General features: G+C 33.4%; 1 protein-coding gene across 3 annotated transcripts in view; it reads right to left on the reverse strand.

Annotated features, from left to right (window-relative positions):
* The window catches only part of LOC114940882 (atrial natriuretic peptide receptor 1), an 86,789-nt gene that overhangs the window by 8,785 nt on the left and 50,962 nt on the right, over positions 1 to 27,042 (reverse strand). For all 3 annotated transcript variants that reach the window (XM_029315652.2, XM_085488445.1, XM_085488444.1), the window contains 6 exons: positions 20,745 to 20,821; positions 20,312 to 20,403; positions 6,223 to 6,372; positions 3,821 to 4,013; positions 2,095 to 2,269; positions 662 to 760 (listed from right to left, as the gene is read on the reverse strand). In XM_029315652.2, coding sequence (XP_029171485.2) covers positions 662 to 760; positions 2,095 to 2,269; positions 3,821 to 4,013; positions 6,223 to 6,372; positions 20,312 to 20,403; positions 20,745 to 20,821 — 786 coding nt within the window. The remainder of the gene's footprint in view (positions 1 to 661; positions 761 to 2,094; positions 2,270 to 3,820; positions 4,014 to 6,222; positions 6,373 to 20,311; positions 20,404 to 20,744; positions 20,822 to 27,042) is intronic.

Here is a 27,042-nt window from a genome sequence, read left to right on the forward strand (position 1 = left end):
AATTCTCACGACGCACACAAAACGTGCTATATGAAGAAACTCGATAAACAGCCGCGTGGCGCCTTGCGGTGCGTCCTTGCCTCGACGCCGGCACCTAGAGGTCCTTGCAAGGGAGAACCACCGCCCACGCGGCATTAAGCGATACACCATATACTCGTGCATGTCTCATAAGCGCGTCGATAAACAAGATTTAGCCTGCAATCAATTTCACCGTGTCAAGCAGCGATCGAAATCATCGGTGTCTATCCGATTGAAAAAAAGGACTCGAAATTGTCGAACGATCATCATTTTAAGCCAGATACAGAGATAAAAATAATTCGCACGTTATATCCAGACTTCTAATTATCGAATATACTGAAATATCGAAGGTACATCTTGAATGATTACACATGAATCTCTGCCGGAAAGATTAGCATGTGATTATATGGCTAATCAATACTTATAGTTTACGTTGAAAATGAGGTAACCACGAGGTCGTATCTCTATGGAAATACTTGAACCAGGGTCGATTTTCTCTTAAGCGACGACCTTGCTCTCGTGCGTCGCCGCACCTTTACTTCTTCCCTTTAATTACCGCGCGCATCTGTAACTTTGTACCTTCACGTTTCCCCTGTTACAACCCTCAGCATCCCTTTCCGAGAATGACTGAGCTGTTAATTACCTTCTCCGTTACTCTCCATCCTAGAAGCTGTATTGACAGTGTCACCGAAGAGGCAGTATCTAGGCATCTTAAGACCAACCACACCGGCCACGCATGGTCCTGTAAGCAAACGTGTGTACGACCCACCACTAATTACGACCCTATACACCAATTTTATTTCCGACATCGCATTAGGACAACAGACAGGCAATTTAGAAAAAAAAAAATATAGATAAATGTCTGACAAAATTCTTGTCTCGTAAGTAAGTCTTAGCCATTTAAGACAAAGTTTAATCCTTCAGAACTTTTTGAAGATAAAACTTTGTAAAAGTTTATTTTAAGTGTTAAGCGTCTTGTATCATTAGTATAACTTTGAAAAAGTAATTTTTATATTGTTTTTCGCTAACAACAAAAAGATTAATTCGTCACATTTATTGAGCATCGAAAAAAAAATTAACAAGCAATTACGTTCTGGAATGCTTGTTCGCCAGGCGATACGAAAGCAACGTTGCATTTTGAGTCCATTTAAAAAGCAATTAACTTCGCCAATTACAGCTAACCGCCTGACATAAATCATACAGAAATCGCTTCTTCTCATGGGAACACAGCGTAATCTAAGTTCCACACAAACTGGATGTTGTTTCGGAAACGAGGTGACATTCGCACGACGCGATTTCATCGAGAAAAATTTTACAGGAAGATGAGATTAGATAGTGTCTAAGAAATAGAGATTCTCGTCACGTAATGGTCCGAGGGTGAATTCTCACGAGTCACTCATGCCGTGAATTTAAAAATGAATAAAAATGGAATTTGAAAAACCCAATGATGTTGTTTATTGGGAAATACAATCATTCATTTATACAGTTTGTATAACTGTCGACTTTTCGACAAATTCATTTGCACATCAGCTTCAATCACATCATATTGTTTGCAATGAACGATGGAAATAAATTCGAGAGAAAAAAAATTCCGTTAAAGTTATTTCGAAATATCGGGCCGCGTTTTTTTTTTTTTTTTTTTTTTTTTTTATTTAATTCATACTACTCGCGTGATATCAATCTCTGTAGATCGCGCTCCAAGCTTCGTTACATGCAAGCGAAAATCGATTTGTAATAAAAAGCGAAAACGCTCGATTTATAACGCCGTCCATTAAAGTGTATTGGAAATATTTCTGACATATAACGAGAAAGAATTCATAAACTACAGTAACAGAGTACAAAAGAAAAATTTTGTGTGTCCTCGAAAACAAATAATAATGCAAGCTGTTGTGTAAAACTTTTGATCTGTCATTAAAATTGAAGTTAGGAAACTTTCGAGAACACATTATAAACTATAAGCTGTATATAAGTCGTACCAAAGATCCAATATTGGCATAAAGCCTAGGATCATCTTGGGACTAATCTTCTTCCGCTTTGCGTGAGCAGAGAGAAATGTATGATAAAGTGTTGACTTACCAGAATGCATACCAATGCGAAGCTTCAATTGCTCGTTTGGCCTGTGACGAATACTGAATGTCATTACCGTATCCCTGAGAGCTAAACTCATCCTTGCGATCTCTCTGGCGTGATTCATGCCGTTTCTTACTGGTAATCCCGATACAACCATATAAGCATCCCCTATCGTTTCCACCTGAAACAGAATAGAGAAACTTTGCCTTGATACAAAATTTAATATTTCAAGAGAAAACGTATATGTATGAACGTAGAGAAAACAGAGAGAACATTTTAGTTTAAAAGTTTTCTTTTAAAATTTTTAAATATTTTTAAATAAATTGAATAAAACATCTATTTTATATAGAAATGTAAAATATTTATATTTATTATTTCTATCTACTATATTTTTCGTTCGGATTAAATAGATTAAATAGAAAAAAATTTTAAAGATGAGAAAAGTCTGCAAAATTGAGGTTTTTCTTTTACTCTCTAACCGGCGTTTATATATATAAAACAAGAAAAACACTAAGATCTTAAAAAGTTTATGATATCGAAATGAGATAAATGGATTAAAGTGAAATTAAATGTAAAAGTAAAACGGAACAGAACATACAAGAATACTATAGACAAATAAACAAGAACCATTTTATTTATCTAGCTTAAAAAAACTCTTACATTTCAACATAATTAAAAAAGTCTTGAAAATTAAAAAAAAAGTTTGTTTAATCTGTAATTAAAAAAAAGTAATAAAGTTCAGTAAAAGCTGCTACAGAAGAATATATATATAGTCACGATAATCATACGGCCACCCCGTACTTCATCGAGGGGTGCTTTTTAGAAAAAAAAAGGGTGCTGTAAAATTATAACAACGTTCTCTGAAACTAAGACACTGGCACTTTTTCATAAATTAAAAATACGTACCTACTTTTGAACTCGATTAACACACTTATTCTGATCTAATCAATTAAATAATTTTCTCTCGCTCGCAATATTAATAGCAAATTTTTACACGATACCTCTTCCATCGTTCTAATCTTTTACAATCGCAACGGCACATAAATATTTCATCAGTAGTAGAAAAAGTCAGCTCCACGCACGGTAATCCCGTTCTTTTCACAGAAAATCACTCTCGTCAAAAATCAAGGGTAATTTGGTCTTTGGAATTATCATGTTTATCTCGGTCTTATTTGCGTTAGCCTTAAAATATCGAATATCACGATAGGCTCCAAATAACGCCACGTGAAGTACTTTATATATAGAATCAAGATTTCTCAGACTTCATTTCAATGAGAAGTACGGCGTGTCGGCTGAGCTGAGATAGATTATACGGGATGATCATTTAGCTTGGAGAAATTGCCGGGGGAAAAAATGCGGAGAAAAAAGCGACCGGGAGAAAATGAGAGAGGACCCGGTCGGAGCACAAGTTTCCTAATTGAAGAAGTCAGACTCCTTCACTTGTAAACGGAAAAACTTGTCGAAACGATGAACTCTGTCGAGTCCGATAAAACTAGGAAGCCGGAAGAACTTGGATATTGCGAGCAGTACGTCACGTGCTATCGCGCGAATATCGGCGATATCTCTCATTTCGCGCGCGAAAATGAACGGAGGAAAGTTTATCTCAGCGATTTCACGAGTAATAGCGTGCTTCATCATCCTTTCTCTTCCCCGTTTAAATTATTCATCCCTTCGGCCAAGGGTCGAGTCGTTTCGCTACGGATACGGTTGAAAGCGGGTCAATACTACTCACCTTGTAGACATCAAAGTTCTCGATAATCGAGTCGAAACACGTATAAAGGTCGTTCAGCAGATCGACCACCTGCAGGGGCGTGCTCTCAGCTGACAGACTCGTGAAGCCCACGATGTCGCTAAAGTAGATTGTCACTTGGTCGTATGTCTCGGCGATTACGCTTTGTCCGAGGATCAGTTGCGACGCCACTGATCTGCGAGCAGAACAAACACGTGTCTTTCACAGACGGCGGTAAAAAGAAAAGAGTCGAAGGGATAATAGATTAATTCAAGGAAGATAATACGACAAAATGAGTCGGATTTCTATAGCACTCTGGTCATTTCAATTTTGATCATCAAATTCGTATTCATATGTTTTCTTTGGTTTTTTTTTTAATAATATAGGAAAAATAAATTTTCTCTTGCAAGCAACTTTTTTTACGAAAAATTGATTTTTAACACACCATGGTTTTAACACACGATATATAAAACTGGGTTTTCAGAAGTTAATTAAAAAATGTCCGAGCGCGAGATTAGTGATTCCCGCGCGTATTCCTGTTAGATTTGAGATTTAAAACGTGGAAAAAGTTTTAATTGGTATATATACTCTTTTCTTTGACCAGATGAAAAAAAAATGAAAACGGAGATTAATGGAAATTAATGAGAATTTCATACCTTTACGATATAATATAACACAAATGAATTTAACACGGTTTTGTTTCACAATATTAATATAGACCTTAGTTCTAAAGTTCTGTCAATAAAAAAAATTCATTGCATCAAAGTGCATAAGAAATGCAGTTATATTAATCATATCAAGGCAAAATTTGAATCATTTTGCAAAAATCGATTTGTGCGACACAATGATGTATCATGATGTAATATCGATTAAACGTGACAAGAGATGGCTCGCTAACTATATTACTGGCACACGACAAAAGAGTTATCACTCACGAGGGACGAGCGATGATAAAGTTTCTGAAGCTCTCAACAAAATTTCCTCGCGCGTTCCTTTTATCTTCGTAAAGTTCATTAAGGTTTCGTATCCACTTGCTCGCAAGAAGTTACACAGAGTATGTTTAACCGCGCACACACCGTAAAGCTAGATGTTCTCGTTTAAAAAGCGAGTAAAGCCTCTTTCGGTCGCGCGTATATTCGCTCTCGTTTGAAGAAAAATCAGGGAAATGTTGAAAGAAAAATGCTTTTATATACGTTCGCATCGATATCACGATATACTCGATCGACCGTCGCGTTCATACGTAACAAGAAAATGGAAAAGCCAGTGTGTTGTATTACGCCATGACCCCCTATAATAATTATGCCGATGACATGCCACTTGCATCGGGTTAACAAATTATGTATTTCTCGAGGCTTCCTTGCGTTTTGCGTCGCCCTAGCGCCGTCGCGCAGTCTTGGACGTATATAATAAATTAAAACGACACAATTTCTCGTATAATTAATCTCGTCGCAGTTCCGCGGCTTATATTTCCCGACGGCGCTCTCGGAAAATTGTTTCGTTCGTTTCCTCATCGTTTTACGGATCTTTATTTTTCTGATTTTTTTTTTTTTTTTCAAATCAATTACAATTTCAAGGTTGACCAATTTTCGATAACCTTTAACGTTCGATCGCGCTCCGCCGCGGGTGAGCAAACCGAACCGAACAAATGATATTATATTCGAGCCATTTCCATCGCACACACAATTTTACGCCGTTTGCAACACGAAGGGATTTCTCCAACCGTTAATTTTCATCGCGCCCTGTTTTCGTATTTTGATATAAAGGCTATTTAATATCTCGATTATTATTGCCTGCGTAGTAATTAGCGTTTTAATGTTTGTAAAGTAGGCTCTCATGCGCGTTTCTATATATATATATGTATATATATATATATACAATATATATGTCTGACTGATTTACATGCGGTGTTAAATTAACATATTTCTACTGATAAAACGCAATAAATAAGTCACATGAGAAAAACGCGGAGCTACCACAGACTCGCTGGCACGAAAACAAGTAAAAAATCAATCGAGCTGGTCATAACAAAATTTGAGATTCTAAATATAATTTAATTATTCAAACTATTAAAATCAAAATCTAATAAATAAATAATCTTATGAAATTATTAACAATAAGAACGCTTGAATATTGGAAGAAAAACTTGAATAATACATCAGATGTATAAAATAATAAAAAATAAATCTTTTTCTTTAGACATTAAAATACTCTTGAAATCAGGTATCTTTTACGCCAAATTTGTTCAATCTGAATAATACAGCTATTTGAATATTTCTGCCTTGTAGCAAACATGTGTAGTATACTCGGAATGAATTCTCCGCAGGATCCCACGGTAAGTATATAAGACGGACAATCTTGTTCTTTCTAAGACAGCTCTTGCGTTATTTGCCTTTGGCGCAACTTACTTTGGTAGTAACTGATAAAGGAGCTCCTCGCATTTACGTTTTTCCTCGAGATAGTCTGCCGTACGTTCCTCCACCAATGTTTCTAAATTCGTGGCGTACTGCTCCATCCGGGATAACAAATTGTCCAAGATATTGCTGCTCTCGTAGTCTCTGAAACGAGTAAACGGACCAAACATATTTAATATTTCATCGTATCTTCGATACACGAGGATGAGAAAAGTAGTAGGGATCGCCGTGTGAAAATACAGAGAATCATGATATAAATTATTAAACTGCAATATCGCGCGCGCACAATCGGATACCGATGGAATTGAATGTCAATCGTGAACAATGACTCTTGGAATCTTCTTCAATTTAACCCGTGAGCTATACCTACTCTATATCGCCCAATTCACGAGAAGCATCCACGATCGGATATGCGGAGGATGGAATAAACCGCAATCGAGACACAGCGAGAGCCATCACAAAGACAATTAATCCAATCGTCGCGATTGCGGTCAAATGTCATGCCTATATCACATAAGCAGGTATGAGAGACCAATATCGAGAATTGTTTGTGATCTCGTGATAATCAATTCTCGTGAAAGCCGTAACCAAAGTAACCAATTCGCTTAGAGATTATTGAAAATCAAATGATTCGAAAAATTATATCTCCTCTCTCGACGATCATATATGCGTTGCAATCTTCAAATATTTTGCATTTTTTCGACAATAATATTGTACTTGTGTATATATGTTTTAATACTCTCACACTATGATAAACAGAATCGTCATTTAGTGAAATAAAAATTACGAAAAGAAAATTGTGAAAAAGAAGCATTTCTCTCTTTGACACGTGTTTGCTTTTAAAAATAATATTACATCTCGACTAAGAAATATACACAATTAATAAATTGCTTTTAAATTTAGCATTTTTTTCTCATGCAAAATTCAGGAAATCAGACAAATAAAAAGCTTTAAAAGAAGATGCTAACTAAAATATTGTATATACAACAAGATGTATTATATAACAAAGACAGAAAATGCAGAAACAAATTTTAAAAATTATTAATAAAAACTTGCAGTTAATGCATGGAAATTAATTATTTTTTGAAAAAATATTAAGATTACGGAAGATAAAAATATAATAATTATTCGCAAAAAGCGATTAAGTAACAAATATATTTTTTACAAAACTATATTTTTTACAATGTAATACACAAGATAGTTCTTGTAATAATCACTACGATTTTTAAGACGTTTCCGGCAGTTTAAAAAAATTTATATAGTAAAAATTAATCTGCTTTACACAAACTATAATATGCAATAAAAACAAATTTAAAAAATTGTTTTTATAAAATGTTACCTTGAATTTTTAAAATAGCAACTCAACAACGATCTACCTCGAATTATGCGCGCTTATCGTTTTTATTCTCGCGGTTGTTTTAAATTTCCTTTTGAGATCTCGTTAATACCATTTTTGAAAAATAATTACATCACAGTCTCAATACACAAAATGCATTTTGAAAAAGGTCAAAAATATCATCAATCGGCTTGATTGTCGTTTTTCTTTTTTCTTTATCTTTCATGACTTTTGTTCTTTCATTCAAAGCTGCGAGTATTTATGACACGTGTGATGATTATAAAAGCAAACGCTAGAGGCAGTAATATCATTCAATAAGCGCCGGCGTTTACTTATTCGCGGCTTTTGTTTGTGTTTGTATCACTTCCACTAATACAATTTGGCTTAATTGCTCAGCCACGATATTTCGACCTTTAGCTAAAGATGATTGTGGCAATAACAATATTAAGTTTGCTTATATTTTTAGTTAAATCGAACATAAAAACATTTCGATAAATTAATGCGATATAATTAAATATAAAATTAAATATAAATTAAAATTCAGAAAAATGAATGATAGCAAATTAATTAGCATAAACCAATAAAAAGGGAAAACAAATTAATATTATGCCTAGTTTACTTAAAATTTAAGTAATTAAATATACAAACTTAAATAACCTAATTAATTTAAAATGCATAAAAGGTGAGAAGTCGCGGAGCGAGTGCTACTTCGCTGTGTTCGCAGCTGTTTTAAACAATGATAAAAAATAAGAATAATAGCTATCTTAATATCTCATGGAAATATAATTTTCACAATTAAAAATTATCTAATTAAAAACTGATTGCGACTTGATTGATAGAAATACTGATTTCATCGAAAATGTCTATGTTTGAAATGCCAAAATTTCTTTGTTTATACTTTTGTTGAAGAATCTACGGAACAACTGCTTTCGATAGCGATGGATTCTACTTCTCAGGTCATTGGGGTAGACTGATATAATATAACACGCATTCTGAGGATAATAGAAAGGGACGCGTGAAATATCGACTTTCGCTAGAGTACCATTTAGTCGGTGTCGAACATTCGACTATCGATTATTCGACCGAATTTTTTATTTGATAAAATAACGTCAAGTTTGATAGAAATATTCTCTGCCACGCACACTAGCTTACATACATAATGTGCGTGTGAATGCAAATTTCTCTTATAAAAGGATTAAAAAATGTAACGAACATCGAATTAATAAACACAATTGATTTATGAATAAAAAGCAACTTTTCACCAATCATTCATTTAATTTTCGTGGCAAAGAACATCATTAGACATTACAAATATTTCGTTTATTTCTCCAATATAAATTCTGTCTTGAAAAAACTCACTTACATCAATACACCGCATTTACTTTACATTTGCGATTCATTGAAATTCATAATGTTTTAAAACTCATTTTCTATGCTACTTTATTTTAAAGTACACAGTAAGCTACTTATCGCGAAACTACAAGCAAAGATATATAATAGAAAAGATTATAGTCCGATTTACAGAGTTTCTAATCTATATAAAAAAAAAACAACTTTATCTAGTGATTAAAAAATATTACACATTTATTTATGTTGTATTTGAATTGACGAAAAATTGAAAGAGCGATTGAAAATATATTCGACTCCAAATATATTTAAAAAAATAATCGTCGTCCGTAAAATGGTACATAATAATTATATCGTGAGAAATATCTATATTTTGATAAAAGCTTTCGTCTCGAACTTGATATTCTTATGCGTTAATCGTGAGAGAAAATGATTGTGAAGAATAATTGTATTATAGAAGAGTTTTTTTTTGAGAGTTTATCTTCTCTAGTAACATAAGACTATACAATACGCGAACATACATATAACAGTGTTGACAGAAACGAGCGCACGTGACCAGATGACCAAACTACCATGACCTACGTACAAACGCAATATGTTAATTTGCCTAATTATCACACGGTGGGAGTCGAATGAGCTGTACATGAACCGTGTATGTGTGTCGAATTATCTCTCGAAATACGACAAGTACTACTAGATACGATTATTCTATATACAAATATATGAACAATTAAATATATCAATCAATTCATTTGTAAACCAAAGCGACGACTAATAGTTCAAGCAATTATTTCACGCAATTTAATCTACGTTTCAAGTCTAAACCAAGACAAAAGAAGAAATTACGAATTATTGTTTTATTGTCATTTTTACAAACCATCATAATTTTATACTGGATAAATTTAATCTGCCTTTTATACTTTACAACTTTAATAAAATGTGATTAACTATTTTTATATTTATAGTTTATATATTACTATTAACTATTTTATATTAACTATTATCTATTTAAAATTTGTGAGCCAAAGCGACGACTAATAGTTAAAGTAATTATTTCACACGATTTAATCTATATTTCAAGTCTAAACCAAAATGACAAAAGATAGAAATTACGAATTATTATTTTATTGTCATTTTCACGAATCATCATAATTTCTTTGAAGATGCTTTTGTTCGATAAATCTCGTTTTGAACATTTTTCATCGATTTAAATTTAAAAACCATTTATGGATCATAATATTCGAATTGCGAACGCGTATAATACATGCAGAATCAAGTAAAGAAAGATATAGTAATTATATTAATTGGTTATTAATAATTAATTTAAAAGAAGAGAATATTTTTCACATAAATTTACAATGAGTATAAAAAGTATTCGTACACTAGAAAGTTTCAGCAAAATATATAGTTTATTTCTGTATGATAACAAAGTAAACAAATAATTATTTGTTTATTATTATTTATAATTACACAGAATAAAGCTATTCTGTGAAAATTTCTAGTGTACGAATACTTTTTACACTCACTGTGCGTGTATAGTAGTATTAAACATTTCGTGTGGAAAGAAACAAATGTATTAAATGTTATATGTTCGTTTTGTGGCCTTCGCATGCTATTGTTTATACTTACAGCGACCTTGTTGTTAGCAACAGAACTCGAACGAGCAGACAGTGTCGAGGAACACTCTACATTGTATACTATCTCTCGAAACGACGATTATTCTCTACAATCGTCCCAATTAGAAATTATCAATCAGCGTTGATTAATTAATTTCCGTGATTAACGACTCATAAATATGCCGAGACGCTGGCTATTTGGTAGACATTTTGTGCGATAAATATGTTTCAAGTTTCCGCGTGATAATATCACGAATGATTGAAGTAATGAAAAGCCGTAATTAGGTTCGTTTAATAATAATAATAGGTCTTCCGGATGTATACATTTAAGAAATATATTACGTATATACTTCGCGGAATATTGCATTTCGATGATGTATTTTTTGACGTTTCATAACGCATCTCTTAATTGATCATTAACTCGACTCTAATCATATCGCACGATATCAGAATAAAAAGTCGCGATCATTCTCATGTATTTTTGTGATTGGTAAAATATCGCAAGACAGAGATTGATTACAGCATCGCGATACGTTTAATTAATTAATATACATATTATTTCACAAATTCGACATTTACTTTGTTATATAATTTGTCAAAATACGAGATTTTTCGATCGACATATGTGCGAATAATCTGTGCAACTATTTTCAAACAAGTCCGCGAATATTTATTTTTGATTTTAATTTGTTTCTTTATTCTATTATGTTATAGTAAATGTATAATATTTTTATTAGTATCATCACACTGTAATAAGATTTAGTAAGAAAGTGTCATACAAAGTGCAATCGTAAGTAATCATCCTTTCGCGAGTATTGTATGCCACGAAAAAGTAACGAGAAAGAGAGAAGCTTCAGGAAAGCAGCAGACGAAGGCGAAGCCATCCTGAAGCGAACAAATTTCTTAGATACCATACCGGTGAGTGTAATTTTTTATTTTAAATTCAAAGTAAAAATCATATATGTACACACACACATATATAAAATAAACATCACAAAAAATCAAAAATATATTGGGCTTCTAACGCGATTACACTAAAATTGAAATTTACAATAGTATAAATGCAATAGTAAAAAAATTATTCTATACATTGACGGACATTAATCAATATAAAGAGGAAAATGTTAAGATAACTGTTAGATGTTAATATTTTCAATTCAATAAAATTCAATTTTATATATGACTTGAAACAAATTAAAATAACATAGGAAATATTTAAAACAATCGGAAGATTGAAGATTATATTTCCAAGAAATAAAAATCGATAAAATTTCTATGCTTTTATTGTTCCAACTAATCTCGGTGGCTTTAATGAAACACGATAAGCATTTCCGTGTGCATGAGAATTAATTTAATCGATTAGTTCGGTATCATTTCAGATACAATTATTTCCGGAAAACAGATAAACTTCTACAATATAATTGACTTCGTATATAAATAGAGTTACATATACATATATATTTGTGTGTATTTAAAAAATTGCTTTTATATTAATCTGTTAGGTTCTTTTTAATAATAAAAAAATTAGTTATATTTTTTATATTATATATATATATATATATATATGTTATATATAGCATATAAATTATCTCTTTTTTATGGCAATATAAAATGGTTAATCATATTTTATTAAAATTGTAAAGTATAAAAGACAGATCAAATTCATCTAGGATAAAATTTATAGTAGATGAAATGGGCCAACTTTATTAATAATTGTAAAACTAGAGGATTTAGATGTCGACGAGTTAATTTGCTGTTAATTATTCATGTTGCTGAGTGCATTGCTAGCACGGCTTTTTGTCGGGTTCACAAGGTAAATTTCGTTTTGTACGCCAAAACTTTTCTGAGATAATTTCTGACTAGATTCATAAAGTTTTTTCACAAACTACTTTTCAACAATATTTTCAAAAGAACTGTACTTACTTATATATACAATTTCCTTTATCTTTTCTAATTTTTTTCTTGTTGTGAGTCTTAGGAAGAAATTGTTCTAAAAGTCTTTCCAAACACACACAAAAGATTTTTTCTTGATTAGTATAAACTACTTATTCTATATATGTATATTTCATTTATAATAATTGGTATTCGTAACTGTGTTTATTTTGCATTTGTAATAACATCTTCCGAAATAAAAAATTATTAATTCAAAAATCTATTATGTATAATCGATAAATAATATGTGTATATTTGTTATATATATGTTACTAAATTCAACCGTGAATCAATAAATTCATAATATAATAATTAACATGCATTTAAGCTACGATTTCATGCGAATTGATTATTATTATCTAGAATTATAATTAAAATTAAGTATTGCTTCGATGCTTTAATAAATAACTAGAATAGCTTTAACAAGTAGAGAGAGCGATATACATTTCTCTGTTGGTGGATGAATTCAAATCGAGAGCGAGAAAACCTGCTGCCCTACTCGCAATCCGTGACTGAAATGATACGCAAATTGTTCCACTACGCTGTCGCAGTACTACGTAATTTATGAGACGGAAAATTTTGCGGAAAATGTCCTTTTTCTTGTCAAATTATATCTACGCAAAATCTTCCAAACTATAACTTAACCTCGTAATCATTAGCAAATATTTTAAATAATAAAACATGGTTAATAAATAAAATCAAATAGAAAATTAGAATATACTCTTAGTCAACAAATATAAAGTTTATAAGTGATCATATAATTTTGAATGTACCTATATAAATTGTGCAATTATTTTTTGTTATAAAATTTACAGAATAACGTACAGCAAAAAGAAATCATTTCAGTAACTTTGTTGCCTACATAAATGCATTGTCAAAAGGTTCGCGTGAAAAGCTCGCCTTTGCAACCTTAACGTCGGGCTCGAAGTTTTCACGGAGCTGTTTTCATAATTCCTTTATGAAATATCGAACGTAATTATCGCTCGATCTAGTTGGCGACTTGCAGCGTAGCGCACGTGCGTTAACGTTAATGCCGAGCCTATCATCACTGAAGTATATAGAACGCACGTGTGCGCATTATGTAGAGAGAGAGAGCGAGAGAGAGAGAGAGAGAGAGAGAGAGAGAGAAAGAGAGAGAGAGAGAGAGTCGCACCACATAATCGCCTTTCAAAGAGACACCGTAACGATGTTAGTTTGGAGAAATTGGTGTTCTACGCTCCTAGAATGAAACTCGGACGTAATTATTTGTCGCAAAAAGTATCGCGAAATAATCTTGCGAATAATTTTCGCCGATGGCAACCGATGTCATCAAAACTTCCATGAATATCTGATGATGAACATCGAAGGTTCCTTTGAAATTTTGATCGAAAAATGTGTAATAAAAAATATCTGACAGCTTGGAATACCCAACGGACGGAAATACAGATTTTTAAAAATTATATTTATTAATATTATATGTATGTGTTTGGGTGGCATTTTTTCCACGGAAAATATCAAAAGAAATTAATGACGCTTTCAAAAACGAGAATCTCCAATTAAATTCCTAAATAATATATAATGAACAGCTTTGAACGTGCATTTCTATTTGCAAAAGCGGGTTTGACCGTCCACAAATATGACACTATTAAAGTTATAACTCGTCATTGAAGTCGAGTACGAACAACGTATGTCGCGTGGCATACGAAGGAGAAACAGAGCGATGTTTGACATTGCACAAAAGCGAATATAGAGTGTTCGCAGCATGGAGCATACGTTGCATACATATGCGCCAATAAAACGAGGAGTCTATCGCGTGCGATTTTCCCACTGATTCAAACTACAAAACAACGTTAGCTGCAACCTCGCTACTTTCAACCTCATAAAGCCCCGAGTAAACGAGGCTCATTAAATTGCCAAAACGTATAATCGAATCCTCTTTATCTTTGTTAACCTCGTCTGAAGGTACGCGAACTACATTTTAATCAGCGAAAAACCTAATGAATTGAACATACACTGACGTGCTTCGTGATCAATAGCTCCTCTTTAAGCGCATCGGTTTCTGTGCTGCAGCAAAATCGATGAAAACTCGTCTTCATAGTGATCACAGTATGTTATTTCATTAATGAAATGCTAGTGGAGTGGCCTCTCTCTTAGATTGATTTAAAAATATTTTATACGATTCTTTTTCAGAAAAATTTATCATAAGAAAATCATCACTTGCTATTTTTCAATCTTCTAAATTTTTTAAGTATTAGATTGATTTAAAAATATTTTATACGATTCTTTTTCAGAAAAATTTATCATAAGAAAATCATCACTTGCTATTTTTCAATCTTCTAAATTTTTTAAGTCTTAATTAAAGTTCCTATTTTAACAAGTAGATCTTTTATTAATTAAAAAAATAAAAATGTTGTTTTATTTAAACTTTAAAACTTATATTTAAATTTTGAAACTTTTATATAATTCGCACGGAAGATTTTTATGATAAAAAAAAATAGTTTTTCAACGTTCTGAAAATTCCTGCTAAAGAAATATCGATCCCATATTCCGCGTCGAATACATCCGCTATTAAAATACCTTTAATTGGAAAAAATTTATAATTTCCGGTTGGCATGTACGCGAAAAAATAAAAATAAAAAGATTAACGTTTCTACCCGATAGCAAGGCACTCTCTGTGAAATGTTATGAAATATTTTCGATATCGATTTTATAGCTCGGAAAATAATATTGTATTACTATATACAAGAGATACGAGTTTATAGCAGTCCCCCTTTTGTGTGAAGAGGTATTAGATATTCTTCACGCGCGCATTGCCACGCGGCTTTATAGAATATGACGTGATTTATAATGTAATATCGGAACGAGGGTTATGCATAAAACCGTAAGATTTCTTACGTGGGAGTCAATCCTCGTCTTAAAGGTTTCATGGATGGAAATTAAATCTCAAGGAGAAAGAAAGTTCTCGAGAGTAACCTGGTTGGTCTTTCAAACAAGAATATTCACTGATTCTTTATTACCAGTGTAAATCTAGCCACGACTTATTGTTAGATACATCTACACCCTTAAATTTGATTAAATTATTATACTTTGTGCAAGTCTGGCGATAATATACAAAAATACGAAGAAAGATTGTCAGATGCGTGATCGCTTCCTGCTTCTTTCTACTCTTCTCACAAATGGTCTCTTACAAGTTCTCGGAATTTTTATTTCTCTTTATGCATATTTCAATTTATCGTTCTCTCTCTCTCTCTCTCAATATCTGTCGTGCTTTGAAATTAATATTTTTTAGATTATACAGAAATCATTTTTGTTTTTTTTTCCGCCTTTACTGCTTCTCTCTTTTGGCCTCTTTCAGTTCTTTCTGTCAGAGTAATTTAATAACTCATATGAATAAAATCAAAGAGAAGCGAACATATTTCGCATTAGGAAATAGATTCGCGTGTACAGGAGCAAAAAAATATAACGAGAAAAAGAATATATGCATATAGAGAACATGTACATAAAGTTGACGCTGTTGCAACGTATATACTTGACTTTTCATCCGGCCTCAATAATTTCCGATCTATTGGTCAAAGGATATACATATACTTCGTTATCTCTTATTTAACGACGAATTTTCTTCTGGTACCCTCGATCGTCTCTGATCGTACGACGTGACTTTTCTAAAGGACAAAGGTCGCCAGAGAGAAATGTCTCAAAGTCTCAACAATAAAAAGGATTTTTTTTCACAAACGACGACATTAAATTCGTCCCAAAACGATTCAGCTCCCGATGTGCTGATAAGCCGACGAATCTCGACGACACGATATCCGTCCGCTTTAATCCACCACTGCCAATCACAGCAACTCTCGCAGTAGCATTGAACAGCAAAGCCGCTCAATGCCTTTCGTGTGCTCTATATACACACATATCCGATCGCCTTTAAACCGGTGTTCGCTCGAGAGCTGTACGGAGTGGCGCGTTTCAATTGAGTACGCGGGATTCGGCTTTGCGTCGAGTTTCGGACGAAAACGGAAAAATCGTGAGATTCCCGGCAAATTCCCGTAATATCAAGTAAGCGAACGTAATGGAAAGCTCTTTGGAAAAGAGCGCGCGTTTTCGCGAAGCCCAGCACGTGCGTAAAAATTTCTTTCTCGCAAATACGCGAAATACATCAAGCGACAATGACAGAAACAATATTTGGAATTTACCTATATGAAAAACGCGTGTTTGACGATTATTAATTTTTTTCTCTTTCTCTCTTCCCTTCTCTGTTTTTCTCTCTTGCGCGCGCATTTGCGATCCGCGTTCTATAAACTTTGTCAACTGCTACGCAATATGCGATGGTTTATTTCGTTAGAGGCAATTAATTGCTCAATTATTAATCCGCAATAACGCAAGGGCGCTCGATTTTCGCAGCAGCCTCTGTTTGTAATACGTTTTCGTATATATTCATTACGAGAATAGTTCGAATAGTTCATTACTTATAATATTACGCGGCGTTATTATATTCACGAAACGATGAGTTTCCGACGCAGATAATCAAGAGTTTGTCGCGTATATCGAAACACTCTAGTATTATTCTAATTTTCACATCTTGATAATTATTATGATGAAATTATAATCTCATGAAATTATTGAAAGATGCGAAATATATCGCGATCATTAAAAGATTTCATTATTTATATAGTGTCTTGTGTTTGATCGAAAAATTGATCTTTACTACATTCGACGAACTAAATGTATGTTTAATAATAATATATATAATGAGGACAAATTGACTCATATATTATGCTAACATGTATATGAAAACACGTGTAGTAATTTAACCAATTTGGCCTGCGGATAATTCCGGCACCGAAAAGTTTGAAACATGCATTCGCGAAATTCTCTTGCTGCGAATTTACACGTGATACGAAAATTTGTTTTCATGTGTACGTAAAACTTACACATTTATATGTTAAATTGTTTTTTTTTTTTTTTTGTTTTTAATAAATGCACGAAAAAGTTGAGTCTAAATTGATCAAAAGTATAGTCTTTAGATTTTGTTTTAACACGCTGTTCACAATAAGTATTTTAACATACAATGTGCAATGTTGTTGCATTTTTAGAACTTTCACTAGCAACATATGTATATTGAATTTTTTTAGTTCAAATAGAACATACATATTTAACACATATACAAGATATACACCTCCTTCTTCACCAACCATAGAGCCAAACGCGATGTTATTGCGAAATTAAGAAAATTGAGGAAACTGGAGAAAATTGAGAAAAATCTTGTACATATATGTGTTATATTAATAAGAGCCGATATAATATTCTTAATATTAAATATTCTTATCATTATACATATTTAAATTTAATTCTTGCAAGATGATACATTATATTTTAAATTATGTTTACCACAAAATTAACGAATTATAAATATAAAATATTTAATATGTTTAAATGTATCTCTTTATACATCAAATATATTGAATATCTACGATATTAAAAAAGAAAAAAATGTAAAATATAAATAAAATATTTATACTATTGATGTAATACGCGTTCAATTTACTACGCGCTAAAATATTAAATTTTATCAACATATACATTATACATATGATATTTATATATAATTATATTCTCCATTTATATCAAATTAATAATTTTAATAATAATTTTGGAGAATTGTATGCCTTCCTCAAATTTCTAAAATTCTCATGAAAGTCAATCACCGACCGTCACATCGATTTAATTCACGAGTCATTCGGGCGTGAAAATTGTCAAAAATAAAAATTAAAATTGTCGAGTGTTTCGATAAAACTACGTCAAAGTTAAATGAGATCGAAAGCTCTCGATCAGCCGCGGCGACGAGTCGTGTCAGTCGAAACAGCTATCCGTCGAGATATCGGACAAACGTCGATTAAATCGTTTTCCCATGAGATGAGAATCCTTATTCGATTTAGATTTCAGCACATGGAAACGAGATGAGAAAAATTATGCAAAGCAACGATCTCATTTTCCTAATACCCTTCTCTCAACTCTTTCTCTCTCTCTTTTCCTCTCTTTTTCTACACATTTTCTCGCAAACTCACCGTCGACTTTTATCGCAAAACAACAATCAAGAATTTGAAACTTTCTATCTCCTCTGAGAGAACACGCTCGCTCTCGGCCTATAGCTTTTCTGAAGAAAAAAAGAAGAAAATCTTACAGATTTAGTCGTAATTTATATATAAATATCTGAGACATTTTACATAAGCGAACGCAATTTTCCTCGAGGAAGAAGAACAATAAGTCGAGCTAGGTTTTATTTCTGGTTATCAATTGCGGTTATCGGTCACAACGGCTCTTTCAGTTTTTTCTTTCAGCCGGTTCACCGTTCCACGTTCGCTCTAACTCGGCCTCTCACCTTTTCCGCCTATTTCTTGGTTTACTCTTCCTTTATGGAACGCGCTCAGCCATCCGGAAGCCACTCTTTCTCATGCAGTTATTGACCTACTGAGTTTACCACGCGCCTCTAAATTGGTCGGTTTCTCCCTCTCGGATTCTCTCTGGACGAGTATGAGATGATGCATGCAGCCTCCGCAAGGTCGACAACTATGCCAATATCCGTCTGGTGAAGAAAGGAAAAGAGGCGAGAGAGAGAGAGAGATAAAGAGCGAGAAAAGATGACTGGTCACCTCCAGGAAACAAGAAAAAGAAATACTCGTAGATATATCACGAGTTCTGCTCCTCGATGACGTTTTATATCGGCACAATGGCCTCTACAATCTGCCGCGTTGAATATGAACGACGACTCTGTACAATATCATACCGTGCCGGAGATCGCAGCCATCTCGCAAATTCGTTCGACCTAAATCACAATGGTGAATCATCCCGAATCGTAGCGCGAACACGGATTGTTATCTGGCTACCTTAATCCCGAGTGATTATTGTATCAAAAAATTGTAACAAAAAATGACTCTTTCAAACATCGAAACGAGACTAATCGTTTCTTGTAGTTTTTTGAATGTTGAATACAAATCCGGTTTTCAAATTGCTCCATCACGTCGCAATTTTGAGAAATGTTTAATTAAAGTTGCACAAAAGGGCTATTTTCACGAACTTTATCATATAATATTATAACTACAATTTAATATGTGACGTGTTGGAGAAGTTTTATTGCAATCAAAATAAAGTATGTTGTTGGAACTGTTAATTCTCAAAATTAATTTTTGGTATCGATTATATAGTTGGTTAAATATGAGCTGTGTTGCGGAAGTTAGCAAAGTTCGTGAAAAAAGCCCTTTCTTTAATTAAGAATTTCCCAAAATTGTGACGTGATGAAATAATTTGGAAACCAAATTCGTATTCAGCATCTAAGAAACAACAGTGTTATATACAAGCAATACCGATCGTCACCGCTGCTGGCTGCGTGATATCGTAGAAAATCCTCACGCTTATCAGCATTTCCGACATATATATCGACATTTCGCGTAAATGTAATCGCTAGTCACGGTAGAAGCGACAGAGGACGGAAATAACGTTTAAACGGACAATATTTCGATGATGTAGTTAATGCAATCTCTTGATAGTTCGAACATTACGGGTTGAGTTTTACGGCACGCTTTATCGTTACACTCCCGACTCGAAGTTTATCGGTGCTCTAAAGAGCGATATACGCGTTTTTTTTATCGCACTTGGATACGCGAGCTTTTAGCTTAATGAGGGAGAGAAAGAGAGAAAGAAAGAGGATCATTAAAATTCGTTCGAGATCCTGTTTTAAGTTGCCTGCCGAATTATATATTACGTGATATTTCTCTGTTGTAGGTGTCGATTTAAGCGTCATTAAAAACTGACGCTGTGTCTACTAAATTGCGGAAATTAACAACCCGAGCGACGTAATTAAAGTAAAAAGATTACTCACTTATTAATTTTACGAATGGTCTGCTTCAGCGCAGGAAAATCCGGCCGGTCCGCGGAATCTTGCGCCCAGCATCGTCTCATTAATGTAGCTACCTGTAAAATAAGAATTTATGTATTATATTATTTAATCTCGAAAATTTGTGCTTTTGCAAAAGCGATTTAGAGAAGAGAAAACGGCTAATTCGCAAATAATTATTATAATCTATTTACATATTATTATTATACATATTATAATATATCTGTTGACATGTTATAATATAACGTTATTTATAATAATAGCGATAATTGATAATATTAATTTGATAATTATGGAAATAAATCTGGCATAAAACATTATACGTATATATACCGAAATATAAACACAAATATGTGAACGTATTTAGAATGCTTGCTATGTAGAATGCACACTATGTAGAATGCTTGTTGATATTTACCTCTTCTTCAACAGAAGCATCGTCGATTACGGGTCTTAAAGGTGAACCGCCACCTCTTCTAACGCCTTCTACTATTTCTGCAACAAAGAGGAAGTGTGCGTCCCGTGATATCAAAATTCACAAAGTAATGTATAGAAAGAGGAAAAAAATCTCTCCCGCAAAGAGCGCGGAAATAATTCCCCTTGTTTAGAGTATAAAGATATCGATTACGACACGCCCCCGTTACACGGGCGGCAATGTGTGATAACGTGTTAGAAGACAATTAATGAGATACGGTGAAATATCCCGCAAAGTTGTAATTACTCAAAGTTGAAGCAACTCCGCACGCAACGGCGCGAATACCTCTGTTCCGTCGAATCAGTGAAGTAGCTTTGCGTTACGTCAGACCGTCCGCCCAGCGCGAGACATGCTCCCCTTCGTTCGCCTATTAACGAGCCTCGCTACTATCTACGCGTCGTTTCGCGAAGCAGCCGTTTGATCTTTTCGAGCAAAATGTCGTGTTCATACACATCTCTCGTTGTAATCCGAATCGCACACGTTTTATAAATGAGATACATTTATAGATTTATAGACATTTCGATAAATCATAAAACTATAATACTCTTTTTCTCTCGTCGCGAAAAAATAATATTTATTTCCGTCGAGAACAAAAGAGGAGATTGTTTCTGTAATTCGGATTGATTCTGAATTTGTTTCTGTAATTCGGATTGATTCTGAATTATAAAAATGCTCTTTGTTTAAGGCATAATTTATGTTTTTACTTTGCGGGATTAAATGTATTTTCATATACAAAAATTATATACTCTAAAACAGTAGAACGCGATTATGTATACTCACGACGATATAAAATTAATAAGCGTAATTAACAAGAAAATTCGAGATAAAATCGTCGATTAAATCAAATTATGAAAAATAACAGCATTTCGTGAACGTTTAAAGCCGCATATATCAAAACGTAATCCAATAATACGATTTGTTTCCGGTCACGTACATACATATATGATGTACATCGATTTTATGACAAGTAGGAATTTTACCGGAACGGAATAGCGATCAACTTGTAAACGCATTCACGATATTTACGCTTCTGTCAAGATTACCCATGTAACATCGATATACTCGTTTTACAGAATCGTGGAATTAGGTAAATGGTTTTCAAGTATCATACAAAAAGAAATAGAATCGAGATAAGCCGACATGCAAAAGAAGATATTGTTTTACGATGATGATATTACTTTAATAATAACGTGATTTATATAACGTATATTTGAAAAAAAAAAAACAATAAATTTTTCTTGTAAATCATATTGTCGCTCAATCAACTCTTTTTTATTACAAGTAAAACAAATCTCATTATTTTATTGCAGATTATTGCATAAATTAATGCAAGTTGTCACGATTGAAAAAAAAAAACGATTGTAACAATGTAATTTATTTTTAGTAATTAAATCATATTTCTGCTTTTTATGTATTAACTAATATTTCTTTAGTTTTAATTCTTTTATGTTTAATTAATTTATATTTTTATCTAAAGTAAAAATATATATTTTTGTTTGTTTTATTTAACTTAATCTTTGATATGCCAAGCATACAAATAATACGGAACATCGAAATTACACGGTTTTGTATTTCTCTCTTGCCTTCAATGAGATTCAATAGTTCAATCACACACAAAGGAAGAATATAATTGTAAGCACTATACATATAAAATCTTCAAACACATTCTAGGTTAATTCCCGCATATCTATTGTAACGCGTTGTTACGCTCCATAAATTTTCGCTTGCGCAATCAATGATATCCGCATTTTCGTCGAAAGCAAAAGATCGAATGAGAAAAATTAAAAAGACGTAAGAAATAATTGTGTTAGAAACCAATAATTATATACACAGTGTGTAAAACCTGTTAAAAAATATAAATAATATGTATAACATGATCAATTAAAATTGTTAATAGTAACAATATAACTCGAATTGATTTCTCTTAATTATAAAAAATATTACATATAATATTTTTGATAATATCTAAAGATGCTAATGAATTTTAATATGAAAAACACGTCGACATTAATTAAAAGTATGACAAATTCATTGTGAAAATTTGCATCTGTGAATCATTTCCGCGCAATTATAGTTATTTATAATTACGAGTCCATATGCGTCATTGCTTAGCGAAATTTCTCCGACAACGCAAAAAATATCGACATAAATAATAATATACACATATACATACATTCCGCCCGAAATATATCTCTCATAACGGGAACTCTCTGCGATAGGATTGCAAAAGCATCTAATTTTATCCGAGGTCAATATCGGGCGTTATATATTCCGTTTTGGATTCGTCCTCGAGTGGGTGGTAACCGACGTAAATATGCTCGAGATGTAATTGATTGGGTATCGAATTCGATCGCGGCCTCAGACGGGAAACAAAATCCGCGTCGGCGGCGCGGCACGCAAAAAGGCAACCACACATACTGTGCCTGTAGATGTCCTCGAGGTATATGCTGCAGGACTCGCAGTTGAGGGTGCAGTGAGGCCTGCGGACCTCGAGCAGGGGACTGACGGCTCTCCTGGGACTGGCCCCGCCGTCGGGACTCGTTCCCAACATCGGTGGCAAAGTCAGACTACTCGTGCTCGAAGCGTTACTTCTCTCCGCCATTTCCGTCCTCGTCCTCTCGTGGACGTCGATCAAGGGAGACTCAAACTGTCTCGCCGGACAGCCCTTGAAACATTTATCATTGCGCGATCTCTCTCCTTCTCGTCTCCTCTTTCTTCTTTCGTGAAATTCCCGATTTCGCTACGTGCGCACGCGTATACGCACGAAGCGGAAATCGTATTATTAATATTCATTGAATCAGCATATCCGACAACACGATGGAATTTCATACGGCGAGAATTAGTCATCTGCGCGAAATTGCACGCTCGAACGCGTTAATAAATCGTATGTGTAGAAAGTTAACTCGTGATTGCATCGCTTTTTGATGAACGGAAATTATCGAAAAATACTTTCCGATCGTTTGCGACGTGCGTTGAAAGATGGGGAATATAAATATAGATAGAGAAGAGAGGCATTTAAAAATGCTCTTTTCGGAGCATGTTACCGAAAACAAATATAAAGAATATAAACAGATATAGATTGTATATCTTCGCGTGAATGTTACATGTCATAATAATTTTGATATACTGTAATAATTTTGTGGATTGTATATTATATAAATAATATCTGTATCGCGTATTTGTATTTTTGCTATACATATTTATCTTTTAAATAAAATATATATAAAATATAGTATGACAAATATTTTAATCAATAAAATATCAACCAATATCACGTAAATTTGTATCACACTTATTGGAAATGCAATTATATTCAAGTATATTATATATCTGAACGGGCATATTTTATTTGTGCCTGACATTTACAAGCACATTTCTGCACAGAATTAATTTTCTTGACCTTTTAATATGCAAAGATCAAGTATACTCACGTATTGCGTAAACAGTATCCGCATAAACTATTAAAATGTGTACCACCATTTTCTTCCAAGAATATATATTTACTTTGTTTCGTTTAAAGGCTTACATTACTCTGCGATGAGTTAAGAAAATATTTATAAGGAATTTTGCATTTTGTGCTTCTCATTCTTTCGAATATTAAATATTTTATTCTTTTAAATATCAAATATTTCTTTAATCTCTCTAATTTGGATTAATATGAATAATTGTTTACAATTGTTGCTCGTTGTTATCATTCTTCTATAATAATCAAAGAACACTTTGCAAATAACAATCCTGGCAGCAATTAAAATAAATTAGCAAATGCAAATTCGCTGAAATTAATTCACATTTCCATGAAAAGTGATTGTTTTGTTAGATTAAATATATGCATACGTAAAATACCTAATATTGAGCATCAAATCTCCCGCGACTTACTAATCTCATTTATAAAAGTTATGTTATGTGCAATCGCCCCTAATTAATGAAGCTGTTACCCGAAAGACCTTCCCGAAGCGCTCGTGCATAAAACGAGCGTAATGATCATCATAAAGTTTAATTCACATGTAATGGTATTATAAGTGATTTATTCAATGGAACTTTGTTAAAGTAATATCGATGACCTTGGATCGTCGCTCTCTCGACTTTGATTTTTTCCCTTCTTATCAACTCCTTCCGACATCCCTATCCGATCGTTTTACGACCAACGACCCTGTTTTCGTCTGAGTTCACGAGGTCATTGCTTTCGATATTTTACTATGAAAAAAAGAGATAGAGAAAGAAAGACGCGTTTCCGCGAAGAAACGCGGTCGTTGAAACAATTACATAATCGTTGTTTAATTTAACCACCTCCTAAAATTTGAAATAACTCGAAAGATTTTCTCGCATCGCCACTACTAGCTTTAAATGGATAAAGGAAATAAAAAAGTTGAGGATAACTAAAATTCAGCGAGTCAGAGAGGACACATTTTCGAAAGCGAACAAACTCGAGGAAAGAATAACGAATCGCTAGATTGTAACACCGAACGAGCAAATAATTCTCTTCGACGCGGATAACAGCGAAAAACTTTCCGGAAGTCCCGCGGGCAAGCCATTCGATCGTGCTTCCGATAAGATCTAAGTGCTAGCTCTGTCGCGTCTCTCCTACTTTCCTTCTTTCTCTCCTTCCCACTTTAACGTGGGATTTCGACGCATTAAGAAACACCCCCGACTTTCTGTCGCTTTATCCCGGCCGGGTCCATTTCCAGGTCTTTGCCTTCATGACACAACCGACACCATTGAACTTTGCTCTCGTGCTACGCACGCCGAGTTTAACTTCGATCGCAAAATTGAGTTTCAAGTGACACGTCGAATTTTTCACGCGTGACGTAACGAATTTTAAAACCGAGGGAAGAAGGAAGGAAATTGTTTCCCTCGGGTTGCTTCCTCTCTTTGCACAATACGCTGCCGAAAACGTCTTGTTGAATTAATGACTGCGAGCCACGAGCTCGTAACCTCGATTCCACCACCGAGAGAATTAGCGCGAAAACGTTCCTCACCTAGTTATTTCGCAAGAAATAAAGTCGGGATGTGAATTAAGTAATCACGAGTGAGAAAGAAGTAGGATTTGTTCGACATCTTATCAACATAAGCGGGCAAAATTATTATATAATATCCATATATATACATATATGTATAATGTATATTTACTTCTTAATATATTTTTAATTTTTATTTTTAATTTTACAAAAAATTCCGAATATTTAACGTTAAAACTCCAGATATAAAAATCTGAAGCGATAAAAAAGTTACGGATGTGCTGTATTAAAAAAAAAAAATTCTTCACATAAAAGAAAATCATTGTCCGAATAAAATATTTACTTTAAATTTATATAAGTGCGTAATACTCTTTTTAAAAAGAGAAAGGAAAGTTATATTTTCCCAGAGGAAATCCTCGAAAGTACTTCTTTTCATCGCGGTTACATAAATAAGAATCCTGAATAAAAAACTTTGGACATAACGAAAGAACATAAGAGAGGAAGATAAGAAGGAGATATACTAAAGTACATTGCAATTTCACACTATCGTGAACATATAGCGCGCGTAGCAACAGCAAAATAAACGGCGAATCTGTATCACGACGAATACAAATGTACATATCTAGAAGGATATATTATATACGCACTGAAAAAAAATGTTAACTTGACAAAATCGTTAAATTAAATATCATTTTGTTAATTAAACATATAGAAATATTTAAATTAAATATAGCACATTAAATCTAACAAAACGTGCATATTTGATTTAAATACTAATATATGTTCAATTAGCAAAATAGTAATTTAATTGAACGATTTAGTCAAGTCAACAACTTTTTTTCAATACAGGATAAAAAAAAATGAAAATATGAAATAAAAGAAATATATTGAAAATGCCAAAGAATGTGCTTATGCGGCCGGTGAACTCGAATGTGGAACGCGAGACTCGGTCTGATCAGTTATGCGATGTATCACTTGCCGGATCATTACGAGCACTATCTCCTGGAGATCTCCGATCCCAGTTTCTTCCTAAAAGTCTATCTCGGCAGATCTCGTGTTCACTCTAATCCATGAAACTGCACGGCATATATGACATGACAGTCGAAAAGTTAAATCTGAGCAGTGATTCAGGTAAACGGATGATCGGACTTCCACTTATAATCGTAAGATAATACTGGAAACACCAGAAATTGGAAGTAAACTTTTAATCCCGCGGCGAATTTACACGACATTTATCGGTTTATTCAATCTAATAGAACCGAGGGACACCGAGTTATCTCCACCAA

The sequence above is a fragment of the Nylanderia fulva genome, unplaced genomic scaffold, assembly GCF_048542155.1.
Source record: "Nylanderia fulva isolate GAGA-0341 unplaced genomic scaffold, ASM4854215v1 Scaffold7, whole genome shotgun sequence".
NCBI lineage: Eukaryota > Metazoa > Arthropoda > Insecta > Hymenoptera > Formicidae > Nylanderia > Nylanderia fulva.